The 26,237-nt window shown below is 38.2% G+C and overlaps 3 protein-coding genes, 5 long non-coding RNA genes and 1 pseudogene across 12 annotated transcripts; 4 read left to right on the top strand and 5 right to left on the bottom strand.

The window, feature by feature from the left end:
• The first annotated feature begins 12 nt into the window (after nt 1–12).
• LOC103957997 lies at nt 13–1,169 on the top strand (annotated as a pseudogene).
• A 797-nt stretch (nt 1,170–1,966) lies between these two features.
• LOC125479958 lies at nt 1,967–4,788 on the bottom strand. The gene is made up of 2 exons (XR_007260383.1): nt 2,634–4,788; nt 1,967–2,496 (listed from the first exon to the last, which is right to left on the bottom strand). It is a non-coding gene; the product is annotated as an uncharacterized LOC125479958 (long non-coding RNA).
• A 428-nt stretch (nt 4,789–5,216) lies between these two features.
• LOC125479965 lies at nt 5,217–6,110 on the bottom strand. Its single transcript, XR_007260389.1, has 2 exons — nt 5,597–6,110; nt 5,217–5,436 (listed from the first exon to the last, which is right to left on the bottom strand). It is a non-coding gene; the product is annotated as an uncharacterized LOC125479965 (long non-coding RNA).
• A 698-nt stretch (nt 6,111–6,808) lies between these two features.
• LOC125479920 lies at nt 6,809–8,452 on the bottom strand. 4 transcript variants are annotated; one of them, XR_007260371.1, is made up of 3 exons: nt 8,204–8,342; nt 7,965–8,048; nt 6,809–7,803 (listed from the first exon to the last, which is right to left on the bottom strand). XR_007260371.1 is itself a non-coding variant. In XM_048590087.1 (2 exons), the coding sequence occupies exons 1-2, from the start codon at nt 8,450–8,452 to the stop codon at nt 7,012–7,014; spliced, it is 375 nt and encodes a 124-aa protein (XP_048446044.1). In that variant the 3' UTR covers nt 6,809–7,011. The 4 variants fall into 4 exon arrangements, 1 of the variants encoding a protein (XP_048446044.1); XR_007260369.1 differs by having other exon boundaries at nt 6,809–7,137; nt 7,965–8,342; XR_007260370.1 differs by having other exon boundaries at nt 6,809–8,048.
• Nucleotides 8,453–8,603: 151 nt separating this feature from the next.
• LOC103957996 (disease resistance protein RUN1) lies at nt 8,604–12,684 on the top strand. Its single transcript, XM_009370221.3, has 5 exons — nt 8,604–9,218; nt 9,347–10,448; nt 10,566–10,841; nt 10,933–11,946; nt 12,019–12,684. Exons 1-5 carry the CDS (start codon nt 8,737–8,739, stop codon nt 12,517–12,519), a joined length of 3,375 nt encoding a protein of 1,124 aa, XP_009368496.2. The 5' UTR covers nt 8,604–8,736; the 3' UTR covers nt 12,520–12,684.
• LOC103957994 lies at nt 12,586–16,044 on the bottom strand. 2 transcript variants are annotated; one of them, XR_007260374.1, is made up of 7 exons: nt 16,030–16,044; nt 15,780–15,865; nt 14,822–15,614; nt 14,405–14,577; nt 13,492–13,670; nt 13,052–13,175; nt 12,586–12,966 (listed from the first exon to the last, which is right to left on the bottom strand). It is a non-coding gene; the product is annotated as an uncharacterized LOC103957994 (long non-coding RNA). The 2 variants fall into 2 exon arrangements; XR_007260373.1 differs by lacking the exons at nt 15,780–15,865; nt 16,030–16,044 and having other exon boundaries at nt 13,492–13,581; nt 14,822–15,313.
• Nucleotides 16,045–17,279: 1,235 nt separating this feature from the next.
• On the top strand, nt 17,280–18,219 carry LOC125479956. Its single transcript, XR_007260380.1, has 2 exons — nt 17,280–17,680; nt 17,781–18,219. It is a non-coding gene; the product is annotated as an uncharacterized LOC125479956 (long non-coding RNA).
• Nucleotides 18,220–20,024: 1,805 nt separating this feature from the next.
• On the top strand, nt 20,025–24,817 carry LOC103958044 (disease resistance-like protein DSC1). Its single transcript, XM_048583078.1, has 6 exons — nt 20,025–20,066; nt 20,194–20,784; nt 20,886–21,161; nt 21,251–22,342; nt 22,411–23,152; nt 24,318–24,817. Exons 1-5 carry the CDS (start codon nt 20,025–20,027, stop codon nt 23,095–23,097), a joined length of 2,688 nt encoding a protein of 895 aa, XP_048439035.1. The 3' UTR covers nt 23,098–23,152; nt 24,318–24,817.
• A 425-nt stretch (nt 24,818–25,242) lies between these two features.
• On the bottom strand, nt 25,243–26,025 carry LOC125479961. The gene is made up of 2 exons (XR_007260386.1): nt 25,742–26,025; nt 25,243–25,649 (listed from the first exon to the last, which is right to left on the bottom strand). It is a non-coding gene; the product is annotated as an uncharacterized LOC125479961 (long non-coding RNA).
• Nucleotides 26,026–26,237: the final 212 nt, after the last annotated feature.

Genomic DNA, 26,237 nt, shown 5'->3' with positions numbered 1-26,237 from the left:
ATATTGACAAAATAAACATCCTGGATCCGGTGTAGCAGTGTTTATCCGTGAAGCACATCCGACCGTCCAATTAACCTCGGGCAAAAACAACAAACATCGCCGTCTGCCGTTGGATTCCACAAAGAGAAGCTGAATCCTCCGCCGTGAACGGGGATTTTCTTTCTGCAGATTAGATTAGGGTTGGTCAAATTCGAAATCGAATTTCTGCCGGACTCATAATCTCCGGTCAGTTTCCGATGCTGGCGAAAGGAAGAAAAGCTTCAGGGCGAGGAGAGGCCGTGGCGGCGAACTACGCGTTCGGGCCGCTCGAAGACGACTTCATCATCAAACACAGACTTCTCACTCGGACCACAACCACGAGAGGCGAACCGCCGTTGAAGAAGCTCCAGAAGAAGTTCACGTCCCTGTTCGTCGAGCTCGACAAGAACGAAGACAACTTCGCCGACTGCGACAAGCTCGCCAAAGCTTTCCTCCAGGAGCTCAACACGTTCGAGATTCCGCTCCTCAAGAGCAAGGCCGTCGTGGATGCGAATCTCCGGGAGAAGCACAACTTCGACGAGCTGAGGGAGGAGATTAACCGGCAGATTGTGCTGGCGAAGGCCGACATTGAGACGCTCAAGGAGCAGCTCGAGGAGAGTAAGGTCGAAAGAAGGCACGAGGAGGAGTGTGAGGTGATCAGGAAATTGATTGCTACGCACCCGCCGCGGTCTGAGACGCTCAAGATCATATCAGAGTTGGAGAAAGAGATTGCGGCATTGGATGTGGAGAACACCGCAAGTTCGCGGACGCTGGAGCTGAGGAAGAAGCAGTTTGCTCTGCTCCTGCACGTGGTATGTGAGCTATATTGAATTCCCGATATGTTGTGTGCATTAAGCAGTAGAATTAGAACGCTTTAAGAAAGTGGCGTAATTTCCGGGTGTATTTTGCTCTGCTAATGGAGGAGAAAGAGCAGAAAAATGGAATGGGAGATGCGGCTGGGGGCTCGGAACCCATGCATGTTGATTAGAATGCAATGCATCTCTCGGTTTCTAAGTTGTAAGATCGAGTGTTTCGTAAAAGAGTATTTGCGTATTGCTCTGTAGTTGCAGGATGCTAGCAATTTACGAAATTCTTAGTGTTGTACATTTGTACGATTCTCTTTGCATATATGAATTACCAAGTTTACTTGATGAGAAGGAAATTGCCATAACTCTTTCCTAAATTATTTTTGAAGTAGTTGATCGTGTAAATCTAATGCTTGGATGCATTGCTTTCATTGCTATCACTACTGGTAGAATTTCAATCAAGGTAAAGATTGTCGGGGTTTCTCTCAAATTCTAGTTTTCAGATTTGAGTTGATTGAGATCATTTGGGTTTGTGAGAAAAAAAGAAATGAAAAGATTAGTGGAGTTTATATTTGTTATTTCATATTTGCCTCATGGTTTTTTGTGGATGTGAAAGAAGTCTTTCTTTGTCATGAAATAAATGAGTCTCGGGATTTCACAAATTTTTTATGGGGTAAGTCAATGATTTCAGTTACGAAAAGTGTGAGAGTTTCAGAGGTTTATGGAGATGTTAAGAGTGAAAACAACACCGAAAAAATCATGAGACGATATTTCTCTAGTAGCTCGCCTCTGGCCAGTAATTAACGTTAGATTGTTTTGGATTATCAGTTAGGCATTGAATTGGGTGTCCAAGGTTTCCTTGTTGAAGCACATACTCATTGCATGGTTCACTTGGTACCGCTTGTATCAAATCAACTAATTTTCGACCCAAAACCGAAGCTACTCGAAATGAGCACAATTTTCGTTGTTTCGATTTGACAGATAAAGTCAGTGCTTTCACAATGGGGGAAGAAGCCCTCATTACAATTCGAACCGACCAAATGATGGGATCCCCAAATGTGATTGATTTGAATTTGTTGCATACTCGGATATCTTTGATTGTGAATTATCTTGCAGTTGCGAAGGGTTGCAGGAGATAATGCTATTACAAACTATTCTGCACATGTAACACCAATCTTAGCTTGAACCAAACAAATGAGGACCAAAATGACAGGCCTCAATAGAACCAATCCAAACCCCTAACTTGAGACTAGACCTGTAAACGGGTCGAGTTTATCGGGTTTGGGTTGGGTTCAATCCAACCTGTTAAGCTAATAAATCATCCAAACCCAACCCATTAAGTTAACGGGTCATCCAAACCCAACCTGTTAATCTAATACATCACCCGTTAACACCCGTTTCTTTTTTTTTTTTTTGCATTCCAATACAGTTACACATTAACTGCAATGATGTATAAAAGGGTGCTGACGACAAGGAGCTGCGACTTGGATTTCTCCTCCATCTGGTTCTGGAACTCTTCCTGGAGACTCTCGAGCTCCTCTCTGCAAGTGAGAAATTTCAAAGCATGTTTCTCTTCCAACCATGGATTTATCACTTCCCTTTAAAGCATCTTTCTCTACAAGTGAGGAGAACTTTTCAGCCACCTCTTCCTCACCCGCGCTTTCTTTAATTGCTACAGTAGGAAATTTCCAAGGTTTGTCAGGACAATCTTTGAAGAAAGAGTTTGTTACCATGAACCTAAACACTTGCAGGAGGTGGCCTATGTCTCTCCTAATTTCTGCACTAAGGAGGATGGAGAGGAGGGTTGACCTGCGGATCACGGAGCAAGAGGTGCGGTGCATGAGGAACTGGAGCGGCTTGAGGTAGGAGATTTCTTAGGAGAGATGGTGGAGGGAGCGGAAGACCCAAAGCGGCTTGAGGGAGCATTCCAATATAATTTATAACGGGTGCTAACAGGTTGACCCAAAGTGACACATTATTTAACAGATTGTTAACGGGTTCATCCGTTAGCGATCCGACCCGTTAAGCATCCCCAAACGGGTCGAACGGGTCGAGTCCAAAATGCCAGGTCTACTTGAGACACAAGGAAAGGAAACCTAACAACAATGATGAATCTCGCTTTTAGCTTCAACGTCTGGCTTTCATCTGTTATCAAAATCGAAGCTTCAGCGTCTGGCTTTCATCTGCTATCAAAATCGAACTTGCGTATCAAACAATTCCCTACAATTAGTCCGAGCCAAACCAATTCAAACCGTTCCCTACAATCAGTCCAAGCCAAACCAATTCAAACCATTCCCTACAATTAGTCCGAGCCAAATCGATCATGCGTATCAAACATGCCCATAAAGTTCAATCGAGATGCCAAACCTTCTATCCATCCTGGTCATACAACATTGATTCAAGGAATTGAAAATTAATATGCTTATCTCCATGTCTTGTTCAATGCCATTAGTTCCTAGGCACTCATTGAAAGGGGCATGAATTTCAATTTGGAAAGCTTTCCATTATTTGTAGTGCGTGCGCCATTCACATTGTTAGGCAGATGTCAAGGATCGCAAGGTAAGTGAATTTCACCATTCTATCACTAACGGGTCCGTTGTAAATTTAGTTAAAAGGACTCCACGAAGAAGAACGCTGGAGCTCCCCGAGCTCCGATCAACCCCAAAACCTAACAAAACCTAGGCATATTATATACCGAATTGAAGCTACGGACGAGAGGATTAGAAATAGACCAACATTTTGCCCTGCCGTGGCCGGGAAGTGGCCTTAAAACGGCTCAAAAGCCGTCGGACCCTCGCCGGAAAACTGAGTTTCTTGCTTTCTCTGTTCCTGTGCAAATCCGACGTTTAAATCGCAAACTCTAGGTTATAATTAAACCACCATGACGAAAATGAAAGAACCTTAAGCATCCCGAGGCTTTCCCAGGTCGGAGCACCGTGAAATCTCGCCGGGATGTATGGCGATGGTGGCTGCCATTGCTGCAGCTGTGCCTCGAGCAAAGAGGAGAGAGACCGGGACGAGGGGAACGGGGAGGTGCAGGGTAGACAGTGATGGTTGTTGGTGGCGGTGAAGCTCGCCGGAGGGGCGAGGCAAGGTGGTGCCTCGGGTCGCTCTTGTTGTTGCAGAGGGAGGAGGGAGAGAGACGAGGGAGAGTGTTCCAGAGAGTTCCCGAGAGATTAGGAAGAGAATTGACACGGCGAAGGAAGGGAAGTGGGGTGTGGGCCCCACGGGCCACAAAATAAAATAATATAAAATATTTAAAATATCTAATTAGAAAACATTTAAATAATATACAAAAATCATATAAAATAATTAAAATAGCAATTTCTAAGAAAAACATCTTTCGGATTCATAAACCCGTAAAGTTATAGAAATGATCATTCAACTCTTATTCAATTGTATCAATAGTTGTTTCAGTATAATTCATCTTGACAGAATTATAATAAAAATGATAAAAAAGATTATAACTCACGTTTTAATAAGTTAAGGGACCGATAATCATAAATTTTTAGTTGATAAACTTTTATTTTAATTGGGTTAAGGTTGAAAGTTCATTGCTACAATTTTATCAATGTTTTGAAGATGTATGATATTGTAATTACAAGCAAAAGTGAGGGGTAATGCAATAACCCATAAGCTAAAGAAGAAAAAATAATTGGTAGCATGTGCTTTTTATGCGTTGATCTGTCCAAAGTGACTGACAAAAGTTGAAAAAACCCTATTTCTCACCTCTTTCTGTTTCACCTAATACGCCTAAACCACACATAAATTAAAGAAGAAAAAATAATTGGCAGCTGTGCTTTAATGTGTTGAATCTTGTCCAAGCCCAACAAAATTTAAAAAATAGCCTCTTTCTCTCCCATTTCACTTTCACCTCACACATCTAAACCAACTAGAAATTTCCTCGTCTCTTACACGAAGCTAGCCTCTCTCTACCTCCTTTTGTATGTTGATTGGTTTGTAGTTTTTTCGTTTAAAGAAAAACGAAAAAGAAGTTGTCAATAACTCAGTAATTAATTTCTTGGAGGAAATAATGGACAAGAAGAACTGATCCATTATTATTGTATTTCCTAATTTGATTAGGAGTCATTAATTATTACTACAAGAGATATGATTGTATATACATTACCACCTCCAAAGAGAGAAGAATAATAGAGAAGAATGTTTGAAATCCTAAAACTAATTTTATCTTGATCTACTTACTATGAGGTCTATGATTATCTACAAAACTTAATTTAAAATAATAAATAAATATTGGTGGGTAGGTTGTGATATCTGTGGTGGAGAGAGGCTAGGAAAGATTTGAGCTACAATCACAGAAGGAATAGGTGTGTGCTAGACAAAGGTGATAAACAATGAGATCTACGACTTTGACAGAAAAGAAAGAAGAAGAGTGGTGAGGAGCCCATAAATTAAAGAAGAAAAAAGAATTGGCATGCATGTGCTTTGATGCGTTGAATCAAAGTCCAATCTGATTAACAAGCGTCAACAAAAACATCTTTCTCTCTTATTTCAATTTCTCACCTAAAACACCTTAAACCACTTTGAAATTTCCTTGCCTCTTACACGAAGCCAGCTTCTCTCTACCTTGATTGGTTCGGTATTTCTTCGTCTAAAGAAAAACGAAAAAAAAGTTGTCAATAGTAAAGGACACTAACACAAAATTAAACAAACTCACCGTGTCATCAATCATTCAATTAAACAAAGCAAAGAATGCGAGAACAAAACATCCTCAAGTCTTTCTTGGAAATTATATATGATTCCTTTCCCACCTTGAAAGATGACACTCCAAGTACTTTCGATGCTTCCCTGATGCCTGCCCTCTCAATCGACTAGCATACCCCAATACAAGCATTTCCTTGCATTAAAAAAATGCCAAAGGCATCAATCACCTTTCATCCACTAGCTTCTCTAGCCAAATGCTCCCAATGTAAAAAAAAAAAAAACAAGCCTACTCCTGCTTTTCTTTTGTAACACTCCACATGGTCTGCATCTTTCAATGCGTCCCAACGAAAGGTGACCTCTCCACTGACAGCAACAACACTGTTCAAATGTTGCCAGCTCAGCATTGTATGAGCCAATCACAACGTATCTAGAGAGGATGGATCAACTTTGTGAAGATTCCAGGAAAACCTTCAATTACATCCGTTCATCGTGTAATCAGTTTTTATCAAGTACTATTTATATTCAATTTTAAATAAAAAAAATTACAATAATTTCTGACCACACGATATATGATGAACTGATGTTATTAGAAAATCTCTAGAATTTTCACAACCGGATAATACAGCGGCACAACATATCTTAAAAAATAAAACAAGATATGGCAATTAAAATATAATAAATATTACATATATAAAAAATAATAATGCAAATTCATAATATAACAATGAAGGTTTGGTTCTAGTTTGTGAGGTACTGTCGTCAGTTCAATAAATTTAACAAAGTGTGCACTATTGGTTTCTCCAATAATTTTTGTAAATTTCTTTTGTTAAGCTGATGATATGGCATACAAGTAGATCTCACGTATCAATTCTAAATGTTTATTGAGGACCAAATCTAAATTAGGGTCAAAGTTTAGGGACTAATTGTGCATTCTATGTTATTTTACGTACAATTGACGAAAATCTCACGGAAAGTCCAATAGTGCACATTTGCTAAATTCTAAGACCTCAATTAACGAACTTTTCGTTTAGGGACTTAATCTAAATTTGAGTGAAAATTTAAGTACCACTTCTAAATCTATGAATAAATGGATATACAAATTAATGTCAGCTAAGGTTGTTAATGTCAAATTTTTGTCTTAATTTATACCTCATTTCCTTGAACATGCTCTTACAATATAGAAAGAAACAATTTGGTGGCAACTGACTGCTGCGGTAGTGTAAACTGAATAGATAGGAAGAGACAAAGTAGTTCCCAAGTGGCATGATAGAGGGAAATTCATTTGAAGAAACGCGTTAGATTATCTAAAAAAAAAACTATTAAAATCAAACTATTCAATTAAACAAAGCAAAGAATGGTAGAACATAACATCGTCAGTCTTTCCTAGAAATTATATATGATGCCCTTTCCACCAACTCCATCACTTTCAAAGATGACGCTCCAACTACTTTCGTCGTCTTCTTTTCCACTTATCATATTCTTTTCATCAATTAACATCCAAACATCTTTTCCTTTCATCATTTTAGTTATTCAATAGTAATCCATCAGTTTGGAGTTTGAAATACTTGGCAAATAACTTCCAGTCTTCTGTGCTTAGAGCTGATTGCTCGAACCACTGCCGATTTGCGTTGAGCAGCCAAATGGCTTCCTGCAATTTTTCCATGGGAATACCATGTGTTTCTGAGTTTCAGAGGTTGAATTAAGGGAGAATATGAAAAAATAATGAGAAAAATTGTAGAAATTAATCGCCCCTCAATTTTAATTCAATTGGAGAAATGGTCCCTTAATTTTTACCCAATTGTATCAATAGTTCTTCCAGCATGACCCATCTTAACGGAATCCCGAAGTTGACAAAAAAAGACCATAATTAACTTTTTGATGTGTTAATGAACCAATGAACATGAATTTTTAGTTGATGGACCGGTTCAAGTTAAAGGCATGTTGCTATGATTTTCTCATTGTTTTAAAAATGTTGTATAAGATTGTAATTTCAGCCAACCTGAGAGGTAATGCAATATACCCATAAACTAAAGAAGAAAAAAGAAGAGTACTGATATTTTCATTGTGTCTTATTTCTCCACCAACCATTTAATAAAAATGTTAATAATATATATCTTTTTAAAAGAAGACTTTTAAAATCGTATTTAACTAATTACAAAAATTTTGAAACAAAACAAAACATAATTTAAAATAATAAATAAATGTTGTTGGACGGGGTATGATGTCTGTGGTGGAGAGAGGCTCGGAGAGATTTGAGCTTTACATTCAAAGGAGGAATGGGTGTGTGCTAGACGAAGGTGATAAACAGTGAGATCTGCAACTTTGACAGAAAAGAAAGAAGAAGAGTGGTGAGGGACCCATAAATTAAAGAAGAAAAAAGAATTGGCAAGCATGTGCTTTGATGAGTTGAATCAAATCCAATCTGACTAACAAACGTCAACAAAAACATCTTTCTCTCTTATTTCAGTTTCTCACCTAAATCACCTTAAACCAATTTGAAATTTCCTCGCCTCTTACACGAAGCTAGCATCTCTCTCTACCTTGATTGGTTTCGTGTTTCTTCATTTAAAAACGAAAAAGAAGTTGTCAATAGTAAAGGACACTAACACAAAATTAAACAAACGCACCGTGTCATCAGTCATTCAATTAAACAAATCAAAGAATGCCAGAAGGAAACATCCTCTCAAGTCTTTCTTGGAAATTATATATGATACCTTTCCCACCAACTCCATCACTTTGAAGGATGACACTCCAAGAACTTTCGTCGTCTTCTCTTCTACTTTTTCTATTTTATTATATATGAAACCCTTCCCACCAACTCCATCACCACTCTCGCCTCTTCCCTTATCTCCATCAGATCCTCTTTGTTCTCTATCCTTCACATTGCTTTCTCTCTCTGCTGCTTTCACCTCGACCTCTCTTCCTTTCCTTCCTCGCTCCACCAGCCAACCATCTGAGATCATCCACCGCTTCGAAAGTGTGGGAGAAGAGGAGGGAGGCGCAGAATAGATTAGAGACTGAAGTTTTAGGCTTCAGTTTTTATATTTCCAAATTGCCCCAAAGATTTCAAGATATCAAAAACTTCCTCAAAATAATTCAACCCGTGCTGGAGGTGTATCCAACCCACTGACAGGTGTCTTGACCTTGTCCAACCCGTGTCAGGGGCGTATCGTCGGCGTGTCGAAGTGTCACTTCTGTGCTTAGAGCTGATTGCTTGGAACACTTCAGATTTGCGTTGAGCAGCCAAATGGCCCGGGCTTCTGCTCCTGCAGTTTTTCCATGGAAATACCATGTGTTTCTGAGTTTCAGAGGTGAAGACACCCGCCGGGGTTTTACAGATCATTTATACAGACAGTTGGAGGCGCGAGGAATCAAGACTTTCAGGGACGAACCAGAACTTGAACGAGGGACAGATATCAATCCAGAGCTCCTGAAGGCAATTGACCAATCAAGGTCTGCAATCATAGTTCTTTCGACAAACTTTGCTTCTTCAAGTTGGTGTTTGCGAGAACTTACTCATATTGTTAGTTGCAAGAAAGAGAAAAAGAGAATTTTTCCCATTTTTTATGGCGTGGATCCTTCTGATGTACGCCATCAACGAGGGAGTTTTGGCGAAGCCTTTGCAAAGCATGAAGTAAATTATCAAGAACACATGGAGGAGGTAAATGAGTGGAGAAAGTCGTTAGAAAGGGTGGCTAATCTCGCTGGGTGGAATTCAAAGGATTGTAGGTAAGCATGAGGCAACAACTGACGTATATAGCTGAAGAACAATTTTTTACCATTGAGTTTCAACGTTACCATGCACTTTATTTTAGGTTGTGATGATTTTGTATTTATGTTGTTTGTTCTTCTTGTAGGTATGATACAGAGCTTATCCAAGGAATCGTCAATACACTATGGAAGGAAGTGCATCCTACGTTGTCAATGTTAGATTCCTCAGAGAGGTTTGTCGGAATCGATTCTAAACTGAAGGAAATAGATTTGCTTTTAGATACAGATGCAAATGATGTTCGCTTTATAGGGATATGGGGGATGGGTGGAGTGGGTAAGACAACCCTAGCAACATTAATTTACGAGAGAATTTCCCATGATTTTGAAGGTAGCAGCTTTCTTGCTAATGTTAGAGAGGTGTGCTCTAAGGATGGTATAGCTCATCTACAAAAGCAGCTTCTTTCTGAAATCTTAGGGGAAAATAACATACAAGTTTGGAATGCCTCTAGTGGAATCACTAGGATAAGTAGGTGTTTATGTAATAAAAAGGTTCTTCTCATACTCGACGATGTGGATCAATCAGACCAACTGGAAATGTTGGTCAAACAAAAAGAGTGGTTTGGTTTCGGGAGTAGAATTGTCATTACAACTAGAAATGAACGTTTGTTAGTTGAACATGGTATAGAGGAGGCATATGAGGTTAAGCCATTAACCCAAGACGAAGCTCTCTTTCTCTTTAGTCGGAAAGCCTTTAAAGATGATGAGTTGGAAGAAGATTTTTTTGAACTGTCTAAATGTTTCATCAGGTATGCAAGTGGTCTTCCATTAGCTCTTAAAACTTTAGGGTCTTTTTTGTACAAAAGAGGTCGAGCTGAATGGAAGAGTGCACTAGATAAACTGAAGCAAGCTCCTGATATGAAAATTTTTGAAACATTGAAAATAAGTTATGATGGACTAGATGAGTTTGAGAAGAGAATCTTCCTTGACATTGCATGTTTCCATAAGTATTGTGAAAAGGAGCGAGTCATTGAAGGACTAGAAAACTGTGGCTTTGTTGGCGCTCGCATTGTGATCGATGTTCTTATTGAGAAATCTCTCTTGTATATTTCACACAAGTTTGTGTCTATGCATGATTTGATTCAAGAAATGGCATGGGAGATTGTTCGACAAGAGTCTTATGAGGAGCCAGGTGGTCGTAGTCGGTTGTGGCTTCGTAATGATATCCTGCACGTGCTCGCAAAGAATACGGTAAGAAATTGTGTGAACATGAAAATACCAAAGCTTGGATAGGAAACTATAATATTATTTAACATGATAAGAGACTTGATTACGAAATTAACCTATTCCTTTAATCTTATTTATCAGGGATCAGAGGCAATTGAAGCCATAGTCTTACGCTTGAGTAAATTTGAAGAGGCACACTGGAATCCTGAAGCATTCATTAAGATGTGTAAGCTGAGGTTGCTCGACATTCATAATGTGAGCCTTTCTAAGGGCCCCAAGTATCTTCCGAATGCTTTAAGAGTTCTCAAATGGAGCTGTTATCCCTCCAAATGTCTACCACCAATTTTTCAACCGGATGAACTTACAATACTTAGTCTGCAGCATAGCAAAATTGATCACCTTTGGGATGGAATAAAGGTAGATGATTGGACAATTGATTTTTACTTTGTCAATTACAATAATTGTAGTTTCTGAACATGAACTGTTGTAACATTTCTATTTTGTACAGCGCTTGGGCAAGTTGAAGTCTATCGATCTTAGTTACTCCCACAACTTGACAAGGACCCCAGATTTCACAGGTATTCAAAATCTCGAGATGCTGGTTCTTGAAGGTTGTACAAATTTAGTAAAGATTCATTCATCCATTGCGTTTCTCAGAAGGCTTAGACTTTTAAATCTTAAAGACTGTAAAAGTATGAAGAGTCTCCCAAATAGGGTAGAAACGGAACTTCTTGAAGTATTTGATATTTCTGGCTGCTCAAAACTGAAAAAGATTCCAGAATTTGTTGGAGAAATGAAAATTTTCTCTAAGCTTTCTTTAAGCGGAACTGGCGTTCAGGAAATACCTTCCTCAGTTATACGTAGGAGTTTGGAGGAGATTGATTTAAGTGGAATTGCTTTGAGAGAGGCGGAATCCTCCCTGGTTTCAGTGAAAAATTTGGTACTATCAAATTTTCTTGGATGCAATGCACCACCAGCTAGATCATGGCGTTCCTTCTCCACTTCTAGCGAATTTCCAGCAAAGATTTCTCACCCTGCGAGTGTGGTCTTAGCTTCGTTGAAAGATTTACGCCTTCTGAAGGAATTAAATCTGAAGAACTGCAATCTTTGTGAAGGAGCAATTCCTGATGATATTGGTTTCTTGTCCTCTTTAGAAAGACTAAATCTTAGCGGAAACCGTATGGTTAGCCTTCCTGCAAGCATCGGTGGGCTTTCTAAGCTGAGGGATTTAAATCTGAAGAACTGCAATCTTTGCGAAGGAGCAATTCCCGATGATATTGGTTCCTTGTCCTCGTTAGCAATTCTAAATCTTAGCGGAAACCATTTTGTTAGCCTTCCTGCAAGCATCAGTGGGCTTTCTAAGCTGACGATTTTTAAGTTGGAAAATTGCAAAAGGCTTCAACAACCGTCAGTCATTTCATTAAGCAACCATTTAACAGACGTAGGCTTTTTGAGCTACAGTTTGGCTGGAAATCAATGTTGCAATGCCATAATGTATTCAACGATAAAGAGATTCATTCAGGTATTTCTCTTTCTCCTATCCTCCCTCGTCTCCTTAGTTGTGTACATTTATTTACATTGTTCCTTTGTGCAGGAGCTCCCTCATTTTGGGCACGATGTGACTATAAAAATTCCTGGAAGTGAAATTCCTGAGTGGTTCAATAACCAAAGCATGGGAGATACGGTGACTGAGAAGCTACCTTCGCACTCATGCAAAAGCAAGCTGGTGGGGTTTGCTGTATGCGCTCTATTTGTACCTGCTCAAAATATTTCAGCTCCCAATCATGGACACCTTTCAAGACGTCAAAGGTTTCAATTTTCATATTCAAACACCCTTAGTACGGTCGGTGCGGACGGCTTCGGAATTGAGTTTAACGAGTTAGCGTCAGATCACCTTTCGTTGGTCTTTCTACCTAGGGAATACATTTTGCGATTCCAACCTGGGACCAATCGTTGGGGGATGGAATGTGGGGATCAGATTTGGTTTAGTTTCAAACCAACAAATGCTGTCGCAACAAAGACATGCTTGAAGGTGAAGAAGTGCGGAGTCCTTCCAGTGTACCAACAGATGCTGTTGGAAGAAAGACATGCTTGAAGGTGAAGAAGTGCGGAGTCCTTCCAGTGTATGAACAAGATACAGAAGAAGAGCTCAACCGAATGATGAAACAATATTCCAACAGAAGCATTTCTTTGTGTGAGGATATTACCAATTGTGATTTTGAGGAATAAAAAACTGTACAACGAGACATGATTAAGCGAACATGTGAACAATACAGTAATGAAGCAGGACCCAGTGAAAGTGGAAGTTCCTCCAAAACAGTCGAAGACCTAATCTATATATATATATATATATATATATAGACACACTTTTCGATATGGAGGAGGAAGCAACCATACCCTGAATACATCCAAGGCTAGTGAAAGGCTTGACTTATTTGTCAGTCAGTTTGCTCAAATTTCTGTCAGTTATTTGCTCAAATTTCTCTTATTTTAAGTACACGAACCCGGACCCATGCACTTGTACTCTTTGTAGGCCACATTTCTGCAATTTCAAATTATATTATTAACTCTCAAAACTAATCATATGAAAACGCTTAATAATGTTTTAATTGACATAATCTGCTTACTTGTCACGTTCGGTGTGGTCATCGTCGCTCCAGCCGGCAGGGTTAACCACCTTAGTCATGCTGGTGTAGGCATACACCATCTGGGGTCCGGCTCTCCAAGCCCTGCCCAAATATGTGCCACTGCCTGTCCCATTAATTATATGTTACATTATTAGTCGCCAACCATCAAAAATTCAAAACCATGACTCATAGACAAACAAAAAGATTAATTACATATATCTTAGTTAATCCACCCAAACTATGTTTTGAGAGGGGGAACAATCAGGTGGAATCCACTGTTTATATGGTGAGACTCACATAATCCACTCAATCATTGTCGTTCCTATACATTCTTCATAAATTATTATGGTGAAAACAGATAACCTGCACACATCTGTATTAGCATGACTTAACACTTGAGCGTAAATAGACTAAATATAAACATTTAGAAAAGAACAAACCTGTTCGCGAAAACATAGGCGAATCATCAAGCTTTCTGAAATACATGTTTCTAAGGATACAGAGATCGTCTTCTCATCTTCCATGCAAACCTGTTCATGAAACATAGGCCAATCATCAAGCTTTCCAAAATACGTGTTTCAAAGGATACAGAGATCGTCTTCTCATCTTCCATGCAAACCTGCCCCAAAAACCACTATACTCAATACTAATGAAAATCTCAAGGACCAATAAAGAATATTGGAATTTCTTGAACCAAAAACGATTTACGAAATTTCATAATCTCACAACTAATATTAGTCTTAATAGAAATTCAGAACTTTGATCAGATTATAGGATTTTGAAAAATAGTCAATACCATCTGAAACAAAATTCCACATTTCTCAGAAAATTATGAAAACAATCTTGTTTGAGTTACATGAATTTTCCTAGTATCCAAATAGCATGTAAATTTTCCTAGCATCCAAATAACAGGTATGGCCAAAAGCTCAAAGTGCAAACAACAATTAAAACCATATCCTCAAATATGTGGTTGGAATGAAGAGAATTAGGGGGAATTGAAATTCGAAAAGTTCGATCCACCCATTACAACCCCTGGCATTAAACTAAATCCCACGCCTACTCAAAAGACACACAGCAGAAAATTACTCAATTTCAAAATCCAAATCACAAAATAAAACCTTAATAATCCTGTAATTCTGACCAACACACCACAACTAAAATCAGTGAACTGTTTACATTAAAACATATGAAATTACAACCCATTTGATAGAAGATTAAGATTTCATTGTTTTAAAAGAAACACTGAAAAATGAACATTTCACAGCGAAGAACTAATTTCTCATTATTTAAAAATTAGTCATCAAATTTCATAAATAAATAAATAAACCCAAAAGAATGCAAAAAAGTTGGAACCTTCGGGTGAGCAAGTAGACGACATCGCCCTCTTTGAAATTGGCTTCAGCAGCCAAAGCAATGTCTCGTATAAAAATCCTTTCTTCCTCCGGCGAAAGCTCTGTGCTGCCGCTGCACCCAACCACGAATCAGAGAAGAAGTAGAGGGTTGAGTATGGGGAGGAGAGAGTTCCACTGCGAGAGAGAAAGAAGAGAGAGAGTGTGCATTTAACAATTTAAGCATGATCTGATGGATTTTTAAGAATGAAATTTTACCATAACGAACTTTTCTTAACAAATTTGTAATCTTTTCCTCTCCGCCAAACACAAAATCTAAAGATCCTTCATATGTTCTTCTCTTCGTTTCGGGTTTCGACCTAAAACCCTAATTTGAACCAAAATGTATAGAAAGAGGAAGAACATCGGATCCACTACTAACCTTCGTTCTAATCATTCTCTTTGAACTCGTTCTCCAAAGCTTTATCGATCATGTCGGCGAAGCTGCCTTCTTTGGGCTTGGAGAGCGAGACACTGGACTCGGTGGGCGTTGGCGTTGAGGAGGAGATCTGAGACAGTGACCGAGTCGTCAGTAGCAGTGATCCCTACTCCTCAGTCTCCCTCTCTCTCTGTCGCTCTGTCTCCCTCACCCTCTCTCTCTCTATCTCTATATCAGAGGCGGCATGGCCTCCCATCCCCGAAACCCTCACCGAATGACAACACCGTTTCGCTCTCCATCTCCCTCTCTATGCGCTAAGCCACCCAATCCATCCCAAACCCTACGGGCAAAATTACTCTCCTAACTTTTGATAATTACCTTCCAACCCAGCCAGAGATATGATGGTGTTGATTTAAATAAAGCAAAATCGAGAGCCAATAATTTAACTGTAGCTAAGCTACAGTCAAATCCCTCCTCAACTTTAGAATAGATAACTAGAAAATGTTATCCGAACGTTGTGGTAAGATAAAAAATTGTAAGAAAGATTACGTTTGAATGATATAAAAAATTGCTCATTGTGATAGAAGATTAATGATATTTACATTGAAAACGTTAGAAAGATGTTCACATACTAAAGATTAAATCGATAAAGTCAACGTACAAAAAATCGTAGCTCAACGGAATACAACTTTTCAGCAAAGAATTGACTAAACCAAAAACCAAACACATGAAAATCAAACCTTGAGAACCAATTCTCTTCCCAAGCTTCAAAATCAAATTCAATCAACCTAATACACTGACAAATCAATAATATCAAAATCAGTTAGGATCAACTCAAACAACCCAACACCCCTATATCAACCCACACAACTAATACAGAACCTATTTGACCTCATAAAAATCAAATATGCACAGGAATATAACATTTTCCAACGTATAAAATCCAAACGAAATTTATGACCTCTCCTTCTCCTTGAGCATTTTCAAAAGCTTCCTTGCAAATTGAACTGGCAACACACCGTTGATGCTGTTGATGTTGATATGTAGCTGTTTATACAAGGAACACAAAATAAAAACAAATCGAAAGACAGTTATTTAGCGAGAGTCGATAATCTCATGTTTGCCTTAAGGGGAAGCAAAATCGAAATATACAACTAAACAAAAATAAATTAAAAAAAAAAAAAAAAAACTCTCAAAATATGTGGAGCTACCTGATTAAGTGGGTTATTTGGCGTTCCATACTCAGTAGCTAGAAAACCAAAAACATGTCATGTATTGCAGAGAAAGTTAATGGGATAAAAGTTTATCAATCATATTTGCATGATAGAAGCTGCTGGAATACATTTAATCATATACCCAATCTGGAAAATTCAAAATGTAAACATACAAAAGATATACTTCCATATTATATTTCTGTCTTTGGTAAGTGCTTTGCAGACAATCACACATTTTTTTCCTCTTATTTTGGAAGAACTGAATGCAATTTTGTTAAAATAAATAAAATAATATAATGTTAGAACAATGCCCTCAAACCATGAACATTTAATGTGGAGAAATTGGAAGTTGAAATAAGTGGAACATAGGACAGAGGAGAAAATTCAAAGAATATTGTGATCAAAATCGGAACTCAGTGAGAGTTCAACAGAAAGATCCGTGGAAAATGCACTCACACACCAACTTGAAAGAAAACAGTGCCAAATAATTGTGTCAGGAATAGAAAAATGCAAACTTTGTATGGAAAGTAAAGATTTACTTGCAGACCGGCAGCAACTAGAGATAATAATTTAATCCGTCAAATCCGATTCCTACAGGTAATCAACCCGAACAGTTCGGTTTCGAGGATTAAATTTTATATTTTTTACGGTTATGGATAACCGTTGGATAAATTGTTTGGTTTCGAATTGGATTATGGTTATAAGGGCATTCGTTCTGAATTTTATACAGCCCATCCTGAATTGGCCTTGCTGACTCGGGAATTATGGTTATAGGATTAAATTTTATATTTTTTACCTTCAGGTGGATGTCGATGGCTTTGTACAGCCCATCGTGAATTGGCCTTGCTGACTCGGGAATTGATTGTGACAACTCTACGAAACTACTGAGGTTAAGATTTGGGTCATGTGCAATTTCTGCAAGATACCCATCGACCAGTCTACCAACACTCAACAACGTAAAAGTATCAATCCCTTTTTAATTTAGATTGTAGTTGATTTGACTGATCTGAAAAAATAGAGTGAAAGAATTGGAGTGGAAAAGAAACGGGAGAAGAAGTTCAACGTGGAACGAAGGATAAGCTCTTCGTATGATACAATTATTATTTAATTTCAGTTTTTTTTAATTATTTGTTTATTAAATAATTTTTAATTAAATGATGTGACTGTCCACATCATATGTTATTATAAAATAATATATAAATATGATATAAAAACATGGTAAATATAATATTACTGTTATTTTTTTTCTCCAGCAACTTTAATACTCTATGAGAGACTACAAAGGTCTTGAGCGTGCAATGCACACTTCAAAGCCTTTGAGTTCTTCCAAAAAATATACCTCTTGAGCCTGCAGATTGGGTAGCGCAGACTGCAAACTTCAAAGGTCTCTATCTTTATTCTAAATATTTTAATGCTGTCAATCAATCATGGAATTTGGAAGAACTCCCAACGTCAGAAAAGATGGTTCAATACTTCAATTTTGAGAAGAAAAACCTAATTGTTTTCTCTTACAAATTAGTAGCAGCAGATATTGCTTCAAGCCTTCAACCTTGGCTTCATCTGCGTCGGCGAGCGATTCCTTGCCTCCTCTCAGCTCTGCGAGCCTTCTGCCTCCTCTGACTCTATCCAGTACTGGTCCTGGTCCAAGGTAAGATCACCTCCTTTCTTATGCACACAACCTGTTTGATGAACTGCCTCAACTGATAAAGCTTGCATTTTTATTGAATTTTGGGATTTTTGATGTGCAGCCACAAGTTGATGTCAAGGGTTTCCCAGAAGAACCGATCAATCCGCTCGCAGCGAACAGCGAAGGCACGTCGGGGAATATTTACTTGTGGAAAGTTAACTTTTCTAATGGAAAAACCGTTACCCTACGGGGAATCCGCTACCGGTTACGGCAGGGAATACCCGTTCGTGCTTTTTACGGTTTCAGGTACGGAGGAAACAAACGGGTTCAGTTATGGAAATGGCACATCCAAACCCAATCTGCCCTCGTTGCCATCCCTAGCAGCAACAAAAGCAAACGGAATACAATGGGAGTTACTGCAATAGTGAGAGGGAGGGAGAGAGATTAAAGATGAGTGATCAGTTAAAGCTATAATTTTTTAAACATGTTCTGCAATATGAATCATTCAGCTATCACGATAACATGCTTGAAATAAACAAAATCACCAACATTCATGATCATTATCCAGAATCGCTAAAGTAAACAGAAAATCAAATTAACACCTCTCTATTTCTAATCCATCGTTATATTCTATTGTGATAAGGTTTATACTAAACAATGTTTCCACCAAAATTTAATAACAAAAAGATCATAGTAGAAGTTAACATGAGAGAAAGAGTTGACCTCTACCTCTTAGATGTTGATCCTACCAATCCCCTGCATACTTGATCTCTTTTTAAGTCCACCGGTTAAAAGAAAAAAAAAACACAAAATTTGAACGAATGGAGAGTTCTCAATTAGAGAAAACTTCAGTTTCATGTAAAGAAATTGTGTTCTAATTTTAGAGCTTAACCATGCAATATTAGAATTTGCATTTTGCTCAAATAAGTAAGATAAACCGATAAAGCAAAGGATAAAAACAAAATTAATATCGATTTCATTATCCATTCAAAAGGACATTTGAACAAAAAAAGATTTTTATGCATCCAAACAGCCATTAAACTAAAAAATTAGTTAACTAATCTTTACATTGGAATAGTGTAAGTAGATATTTTTCTTACCAATCCATAAACCAATATGCAGTGCAAATGAGAAAACTGAATATCAGATTTGAAAACTTTTTGTCTCCACATTTTGCTAACACAAACTCTAAATTTTTTGCTAGCTTCAAATGGACCCAAACTTTGGATTGGAAATATACTCATTTTGATCTGAAACTAAAAATTTATATTTTGTTAGTACAACAATGTATAAATGCATTCATGTAGCATGTCTCCAAAATTACAATACTACCCATTCAAAAAGGCAAAAACAAAAAACTAAAGTGAAATATTAAAACTTGAAAAAGAGATTTTGATTTGGTAAAAATGTGATCATGAATATGTGATCATGAATGAATCTTTGATACAAAAATAAAATTATTCTCTGAGTTCCGTGAAAATAAAGTAACATAACTTTTACCATACTAACCAAGTCCCTTTAATGTCGACAGATTCAATATTCACCCTATCAATCAATCTCGGAATAGCTACTCCCAGAATAAGCAAACAATTTACCCTAAGCATGCAGAGAAAGTACTCCAGATCTACCAATACAATTATATGTATTAAATACAAATTGAACCTAATTCGATAATAAGACATCCATAGCCAACAAGGAATTGTATACTCTGTACTACAGCGTGCTTCAAATTTGAAGTGCAGAAGATTAAAATCTCTAATCTGGAAGGGAAAAAAAAAAGAAGAAGGTAACCAATCCCAACATAAATAAATAGAAAGAAAAAATGAAGTGACCAATCCCAATTGATTACCTCAGATAGTCTATTTCACATTCCTACACACATGACAAACCAAAAAACATTCGAAATGACACACTCCGGCCCAGTATGTCCACTTGGACTCTGAATCGAGCTGTGTTGGCCGATACCTGGAAAGTGACGAAGTCATAAAGTGTAGTGATGTGAAAAATGTGAATAAATTTAAACCTAAAAGTGCCTAAATACAAGAGTGCGTTGTGAATGGGAATGATCCCAATTCACATGTGATGACAGAGCATAAGTACAATACAGTAAAATAGGATGAGAATTATACCATCGAAGGTAATCTCGCCTACACCAAGATTTGCCAATAATCCTCGTCGGTACGAAAACTCTGCTATAGAACCTGGAGGGGCGAAAAACAAGGGTGAGCGGGCTTGAAAATAAAGTTTTAATAAAAACCTTTTGAAAGCGTTATAACCCATCGTCGTAAAACCTGTATGGTTTTCAAAAAATAATAATACTACGTAGGTACGAAAATGAATGCACAAGTGCAGTGAAAACAGAAGCATGTCATGCTACAGTATCTCAGCAATAATAAATGTAAGTCAGGTGTGAAATCTATCTAAACTAGCATGCCAGTTGGAGTCACCCAGTGTGACCTGTACGATTGGACCTATTGTTCATCAATCTATGCTAGCACACGAGTCGGAGTCACCTAGTGTGACCTATACGACAGGCTAGGTGTAAAAGATATGAGCGTTTGCTAATCGGGCATGGTATAGTTAAAAGATATGAGGTTTTGGGACTAAATGATGATCAAGCTCTTCATCTCTTTAGTTTGAAAGCCTTCAAAACAGATCAGCCAGAAGAAGATTATGTGGAGCTGTGTAAGTGTTTCGTTAATTATGCTAGAGGTCATCCCTTAGCTCTTTTGGTCCTGGGATCATCTTTGTATAAAAGAGAGAGAGATGCCTGGACTAGTGCGCTGGATAAGCTAAAGAAAGCTCCTAACGCAGAAATTTTTGAAACTCTGAAAATAAGTTATGATGGCCTTGATAAGATTGAGAAGAGAGTTTTTCTTGATGTTGCATGTTTCCATATTGGGAATGACAAGGAACGAGTAACTGAAATACTAGAAAATTGTGGCTTAAGTGGTCGCATTGTGATAGATGTTCTCATTGAGAAATCTCTTTTAAGTATTTTGGATGGGTATGTGATGATGCATGATTTGACACAAGAAATGGGATGGGAAATTGTTCGACGAGAAGAGCCCGGTAGTAGGTTGTGGCTTCATAAGGACATATTTGACGTATTCATGAACAATACGGTAAGTATGAGAAATATGCATTCTGGATAGCAACCAAATTTGTTTGAATATGTATAAAACTTGCTTATGAAATTAACCTTCCCTTTCTTCTTGTTTATTAGGGAACAGAAGCAATTGAAGGCATTGTCTTACGCTTGCCTGAATTAGAACAAGTTCAGTGGAATCCTGAAAGCTTCACTAAGATAAGTAAACTAAAGTTTCTCCAACTCCATAATTTGAACCTCTCTGTTGGCCCCGAATATCTTTCGAATGCATTGAGAGTGCTTGATTGGAGTTGGTATCCTTCAAAATCCCTCCCACCAACTTTTCAACCTGATGAACTTTCTGAACTTAGTCTGCATCATAGCAAAATTGATCGGCTTTGGAGTGGAATAAAGGTAAGAGATTTGATAAAAAGCCATTATACAATTTGTTGTTTATTTGTATTTTCAAGCTAATGATTTATCATCTTTTATGTTTTGTACAGTACATGTCCTGCTTGAAATATATCGATCTTAGTTACTCTCAAAACTTGATCGCGACCCCAGATTTTACAGGTGTTCGAAATCTTGAGCGTCTGGTGCTTGAATCTTGTACGAATTTAGATGAGATTCACATATCCCTTGCAGTTCTTAAAAGCCTTAAAGTTTTGAATTTTAGAAACTGTAATGGTATTGAGAGTCTTCCAAGTGTGCTAGAAATGGAATCTCTTGAAGTTTTTATTCTTTCTGGCTGCTCAAAACTGAAAATGATTCCTGAATTCGGGGGAAACATGAAAAATTTAAGGATTCTTTCTTTAGATGGGACTGCTATTCAGGAAATACCTTCTTCGATTGATCATCTGATTGGGCTTATTTCGTTGGATCTCAAAGATTGTAAAAGTCTGTTATGTCTTCATACTGCCATTTGTAGTCTGAAGTCTCTTAAAAATCTCAGCGTGTCTGGATGCTCAAAACTTGACACAATTCCGGAAAATTGGGAGGAAATGGAGTGCTTGGAGGAGCTTGATTTGAGTGGAACTGCGATAAGAGAGCCACCATCATCTCTCTTTCGTATGAAGAGTCTCAAAGTACTATCTCTACGTGGATGTAAAGGGCCTCCGCCTAAATCATGGCATTTGTTCCTCCAGTTTTCCTTATTTTCAACCAAAAACCCTGACCGTATGGGTTTGGTTTTGACTTCTTCAGATTATTTGTTTTCTTTGAGTAAACTAGATCTAAGTGACTGCAATCTTGTTGAAGGAGCAATCCCAGATGATATCGGTTGTTTGTCCTCTCTAGAGGACTTAAATCTTCGGGGTAATGATTTCGTTAGCCTTCCTGCAAGCATTAGGTGGCTTGATAATCTCAAGTTTTTGAACTTGGAGAGTTGCAAAAGTCTTCAAGAATTACCAGACCTCCCATCAAATGAAGAATTAACTGTAACAACTGACGACTGTACTTGCTTAAATTTGTTGCCACATCCACCAAATATAAGTAGATTAAGGTGGTTTTTTTTAAGAGCAATAAATTGCTACAGATTGATTGGCAATGAAGCGAAGAATAACATGATATTTTTGATGTTACATCGATTCCTGCAGGTACTCTCTCTCTCTCTCTCTCTCTCTCTCAACTTGTTTTCATTAATATAATTGTTTCTATGTTACAGGGAACCCTTCCTTTCGTCGTCCACAGTTTCAATATTGTAGCTCCAGGAAGTGAAATGCCAGAATGGTTCGATAATCAAAGAGTGGGAGATTCGTTAGTTGTAATGGTGCATGATGATGTACATCCAACTAAAGGCAAGTTGATGGGTTTTGTTTTATGCGCTGTTTTTGGACCTCAAAACCCAGCTGCCCTTGAACTTGATTGTGAATGTCATGCATGCGGAATTAAATGTCTTTCGATAGTAGACGGATTGATGAACACCTCTTTGCTTGTGAATGGGGTTTATTATCATAAAGCTGGCAAGGTTCAGTCAGATCACCTTTGGTTACTCTATCTTTCTTATAAACGTGGTGATCCTAATAATTATTGGAAAGGTGACTTCGCTGAATTTGAGTTTTCATTCAAGACCTTTTGTTCGGGAACGGAAACCAACAAATGTTTGAAGTTGAAGAAGTGTGGGGTGCGCATGGTGTACGAACAAGATGCAGAAGACCTCAACACCCTCTACAATAGCATTTCGCTTTACGAGCCTATGGACGACCCTCATTGTGCTCTCCCCAAATCGGCAGACGTGCAAAGTGCCCTTAATATGAAGCAAACAACTGAACATTTTGGTGGTGCAGGATCAAGTGGAAGCTCATCAGTCTCTGCTAAGGAATCACTTATCAAGAGCTTGAAATACGACTAATCGTCTTGTGCCAATTTAATCATCCAGTTTCTCCAAAAGAAGTACTTTATAAAGGGTAATATGCTTTCTCAGAATTCATTTCAGTAAACCTCCTAGTTGCAATTAGTCCTGTATTGAATTTCAGTAAACCTCTGCCTCATTACCTGTTAACTCGTTCTGGTGTCCAAAATAAAGCAGCTTCCTTTGACAAACAGAAATTCATTGACAGAATCCTTATGCAGTATTTTATTGGATCACGAAACTAAAGCCACTGAGAGAGAAAATCATCTGTGTTATTAGAAGTATGCGAAACAATGTGGACAATGGAAGATCCTCTAAATCTTTTCCTTTAGCTCTTGGAAATATGATGCATTCATGGTGTTTTCGTGCTTTAGCATATTTCTCCGTGGAGACTTTAAATTTTTTTGGTATACAACCTTTTCTGTCAATGCTCAAACTCAGAGTTCTCAAACCATTTTCAACATTGCAGTATGCACTGTTCTAAAAATTTGTCTAGAACCGCCTACACCATAGGCGGCTGACCACCATCCCGATTAATTTCAAGGCATTTGAAAAATTAAGAAAGGTCACATAAACCTGCCTAGCCGCCCACCTAACCTCCACGGCACCCACCTAACCCGTCTAGACTCGTCTAGGCACCACGCTTTGGTCGCAACTCTTACTTAGAAAATATATAATTTTCATTTTCCATTGTATTATTTTAGTACTTGTAAGATACTTGTTAAATACTTGGATGAATAGTCATTAAATAATTGTTTGTTTCTATATTTTCAATATGTTTTAATACTGTATAATATATATATGTCATTTTATTTTATGCGCAATATAATTATGTATTTTTTCTATGTATAAGTAGACATTCATATTTTTATGTTATATAAAGTTAAAAATCCGCTCAAACCCTGTCTAGGCGTTAGGCCCCAACTAGCTGCCCGATAAGCTTTTAGCGTCTTTTAGAACTTTGATAGTAAGCAGAAAATTACGTAACAAGCGAATTATATAACAGTTCTACTTGTTGGAACCTGCAGGATATTTATTGCAAGGCCGAGTCCTTTTCTGGTTTGCCACTTTTTTCTTCTTTCCCTCTAGAATTTGGTTTCGTCTCTTGAATTAATATCGGACCCTAATTGCTTCTGTTTTTTAGTGACAAATGTGGTTTCTGTCCCAAGTATAATATAAGCCCTATTAACAAAATAAACATTCTTGATCCGGTGTAGCAGTGTTCTGACGTGAAGCTCATCCGACCGTCCAATCAACCTCGAACAAACGCAACAAACATCTTCCTTTGCCGTTGGATTCCACAAACAGAAGCTGGATCCTCCGCTGTGAACGGGATTTTTCATTCTGGAGATTAGATTAGGGTTTGTCAAATTCGAAATCGAATTTCCTCCGGACTCATAATCTGCTGTCAGTTCCGATGCTGGCGAAAGGAAGAAAAGCTTCAGGGCGAGGAGAGGGCGTGGCGGCGAACTTCGGACCGCTCGAAGATGACGTCATCATCAAACACAGACTTCTTACTCGGACCACAACCACGAGAGGCGAACCGCCGTTGAAGAAGCTCCAGAAGAGTTGATTGAGATTATTTGAGTTTGTGTGAAAAAAGGAAAAGAAAAGATTAATGGAGTTTATATTGCTATTTCATATTTGCCTTACGGTTTTTTTGTAGATGTGAAAGAAGTCTTTCTTTGTCATGAAATGAATGAGTCTTGAGATTTCTCAAGTGTTTATGGGGTAAGTTAATGATTACAGTTACGAAAAATGTGAGACTCTCAGAGATTTTGGGAGATGTTGAGAGTGAAAACAACACCGAAAATTTCATGAGACGATATTTCTTTAGTAGCTCGCCTCTGGCCAGAAATTAACCTTTGATTGTTTTGGATTATCAGTTGGGCATTGAATTGGGTGTCTAAGGTTTCCTTATCGAAGCAGATACTCATTGCATGGTTTGCTTGGTACCACTGTAGCAAATCAACTAATTGCCAACCCGAAGCTACTGGAAATGAGCGCAATTTTCGTTGTTTCAATTTGATAGATCAAGTTTAGTACTTTCACAATGGGGGAAGAAGCCCTCATTACAATTCGAACCGACCAAATGATGGGATCCCCAAATGTGATTGATTTTAATTTGTTGCATACTCGGATATCTTTGATTGTGAATTATCTTGTAATTGCGAAGGTTGAAGGAGATAATGCTATTACAAACTGTTCTGCACATGCAACACCAATCTCAGCTTGAACCAAACGGATGAGGACCAAAATGACGGGCCTCAATAGAACCAATCCAAACCCCTAACTTGAGACACAAGGACAGGAAACCTCACAACGATGATGAATCTTGCATCTGGCTTTCATCTGCTATCAAAATCGAACTTGCGTATCAAACAATTCCCTACAATTAGTCCGAGCCAAACCAATTCAAACCGTTCCCTACAATCAGTCCAAGCCAAACCAATTCAAACCATTCCCTACAATTAGTCCGAGCCAAATCGATCATGCGTATCAAACATGCCCATGAAGTTCAATCGATCATGAGTTTCTTGCATTCTCTGTTCCTGTGCAAATCCGACGTTTAAATCGCAAACTCTAGGTTATAATTAAACCACCATGACGAGAATGAAAGAATCTTAAGCATCCCGAGGCTTACCCAGGTCGGAGCACCGTGAAATCTCGCCGGGAAGTATGGCGATGGTGGCTGCCATTCCTGCAGCTGTGCCTCGAGCACAGAGGAGAGAGAGCGGGACGAGGGGAACGGGGAGGTGCAGGGTAGACAGTGATGGTTTTTGGTGGCGGTGAAGCTCGCCGGAGGGGCGAGGCGAGGTGGTGCCTCGGGTCGTTGTTGCTGTTGTTGCAGAGGGAGGAGGGAGAGAGATGAGGGAGAGTGTTCCAGAGAGTTCCCGAGTGAACAGGAAGAGAATTGACACAGGGAAGGAAGGGAAGTGGGGTGTGGGCCCCACGGGCCACAAAATAAAATTATAAAATATTTAAAATATCGAATTAGAAAACATTTAAATAATATACAATAATAATATAAAATCATATAAAATAATTAAAACAGTAATTTCAAAGAAAAACATCTTTTGAATTGGTAAATTCGTAAAATTTAGGAACCGATCGTTATAGAAATGGTTTCTCAATTTTTA

The sequence above is a fragment of a genome, unplaced genomic scaffold (genome assembly GCF_019419815.1).
Source record: "Pyrus x bretschneideri cultivar Hongxiangsu unplaced genomic scaffold, Pyrus_bretschneideri_v1 Contig1, whole genome shotgun sequence".
Taxonomy (NCBI): domain Eukaryota; kingdom Viridiplantae; phylum Streptophyta; class Magnoliopsida; order Rosales; family Rosaceae; genus Pyrus; species Pyrus x bretschneideri.
Note: the sequence above shows the minus strand (reverse complement) of the source record. Positions and strands in the feature narration are given on the sequence as shown.

What these genes read in the sequence shown, in the direction of transcription:
- LOC125479920 (XM_048590087.1), bottom strand. Translation starts at nt 8,452, where the DNA reads ATGATCTCAGATGGTTGGCTGGTGGAGCGAGGAAGGAAAGGAAGAGAG. An exon ending in TGATGGAGTTGGTGGGAAAG is followed by an intron (nt 7,138 to 8,203) that starts GTATCATATATA and finishes GAAAAATTGCAG; the next exon opens with GAAGCCATTTGGCTGCTCAA.
- LOC103957996 (XM_009370221.3), top strand. Translation starts at nt 8,737, where the DNA reads ATGGCCCGGGCTTCTGCTCCTGCAGTTTTTCCATGGAAATACCATGTG. An exon ending in ACCTTTGGGATGGAATAAAG is followed by an intron (nt 10,842 to 10,932) that starts GTAGATGATTGG and finishes TATTTTGTACAG; the next exon opens with CGCTTGGGCAAGTTGAAGTC. An exon ending in CGATAAAGAGATTCATTCAG is followed by an intron (nt 11,947 to 12,018) that starts GTATTTCTCTTT and finishes TCCTTTGTGCAG; the next exon opens with GAGCTCCCTCATTTTGGGCA.
- LOC103958044 (XM_048583078.1), top strand. Translation starts at nt 20,025, where the DNA reads ATGTCATGCTACAGTATCTCAGCAATAATAAATGTAAGTCAG. An exon ending in CAATAATAAATGTAAGTCAG is followed by an intron (nt 20,067 to 20,193) that starts GTGTGAAATCTA and finishes CCTATACGACAG; the next exon opens with GCTAGGTGTAAAAGATATGA. An exon ending in TGTTACATCGATTCCTGCAG is followed by an intron (nt 22,343 to 22,410) that starts GTACTCTCTCTC and finishes TCTATGTTACAG; the next exon opens with GGAACCCTTCCTTTCGTCGT.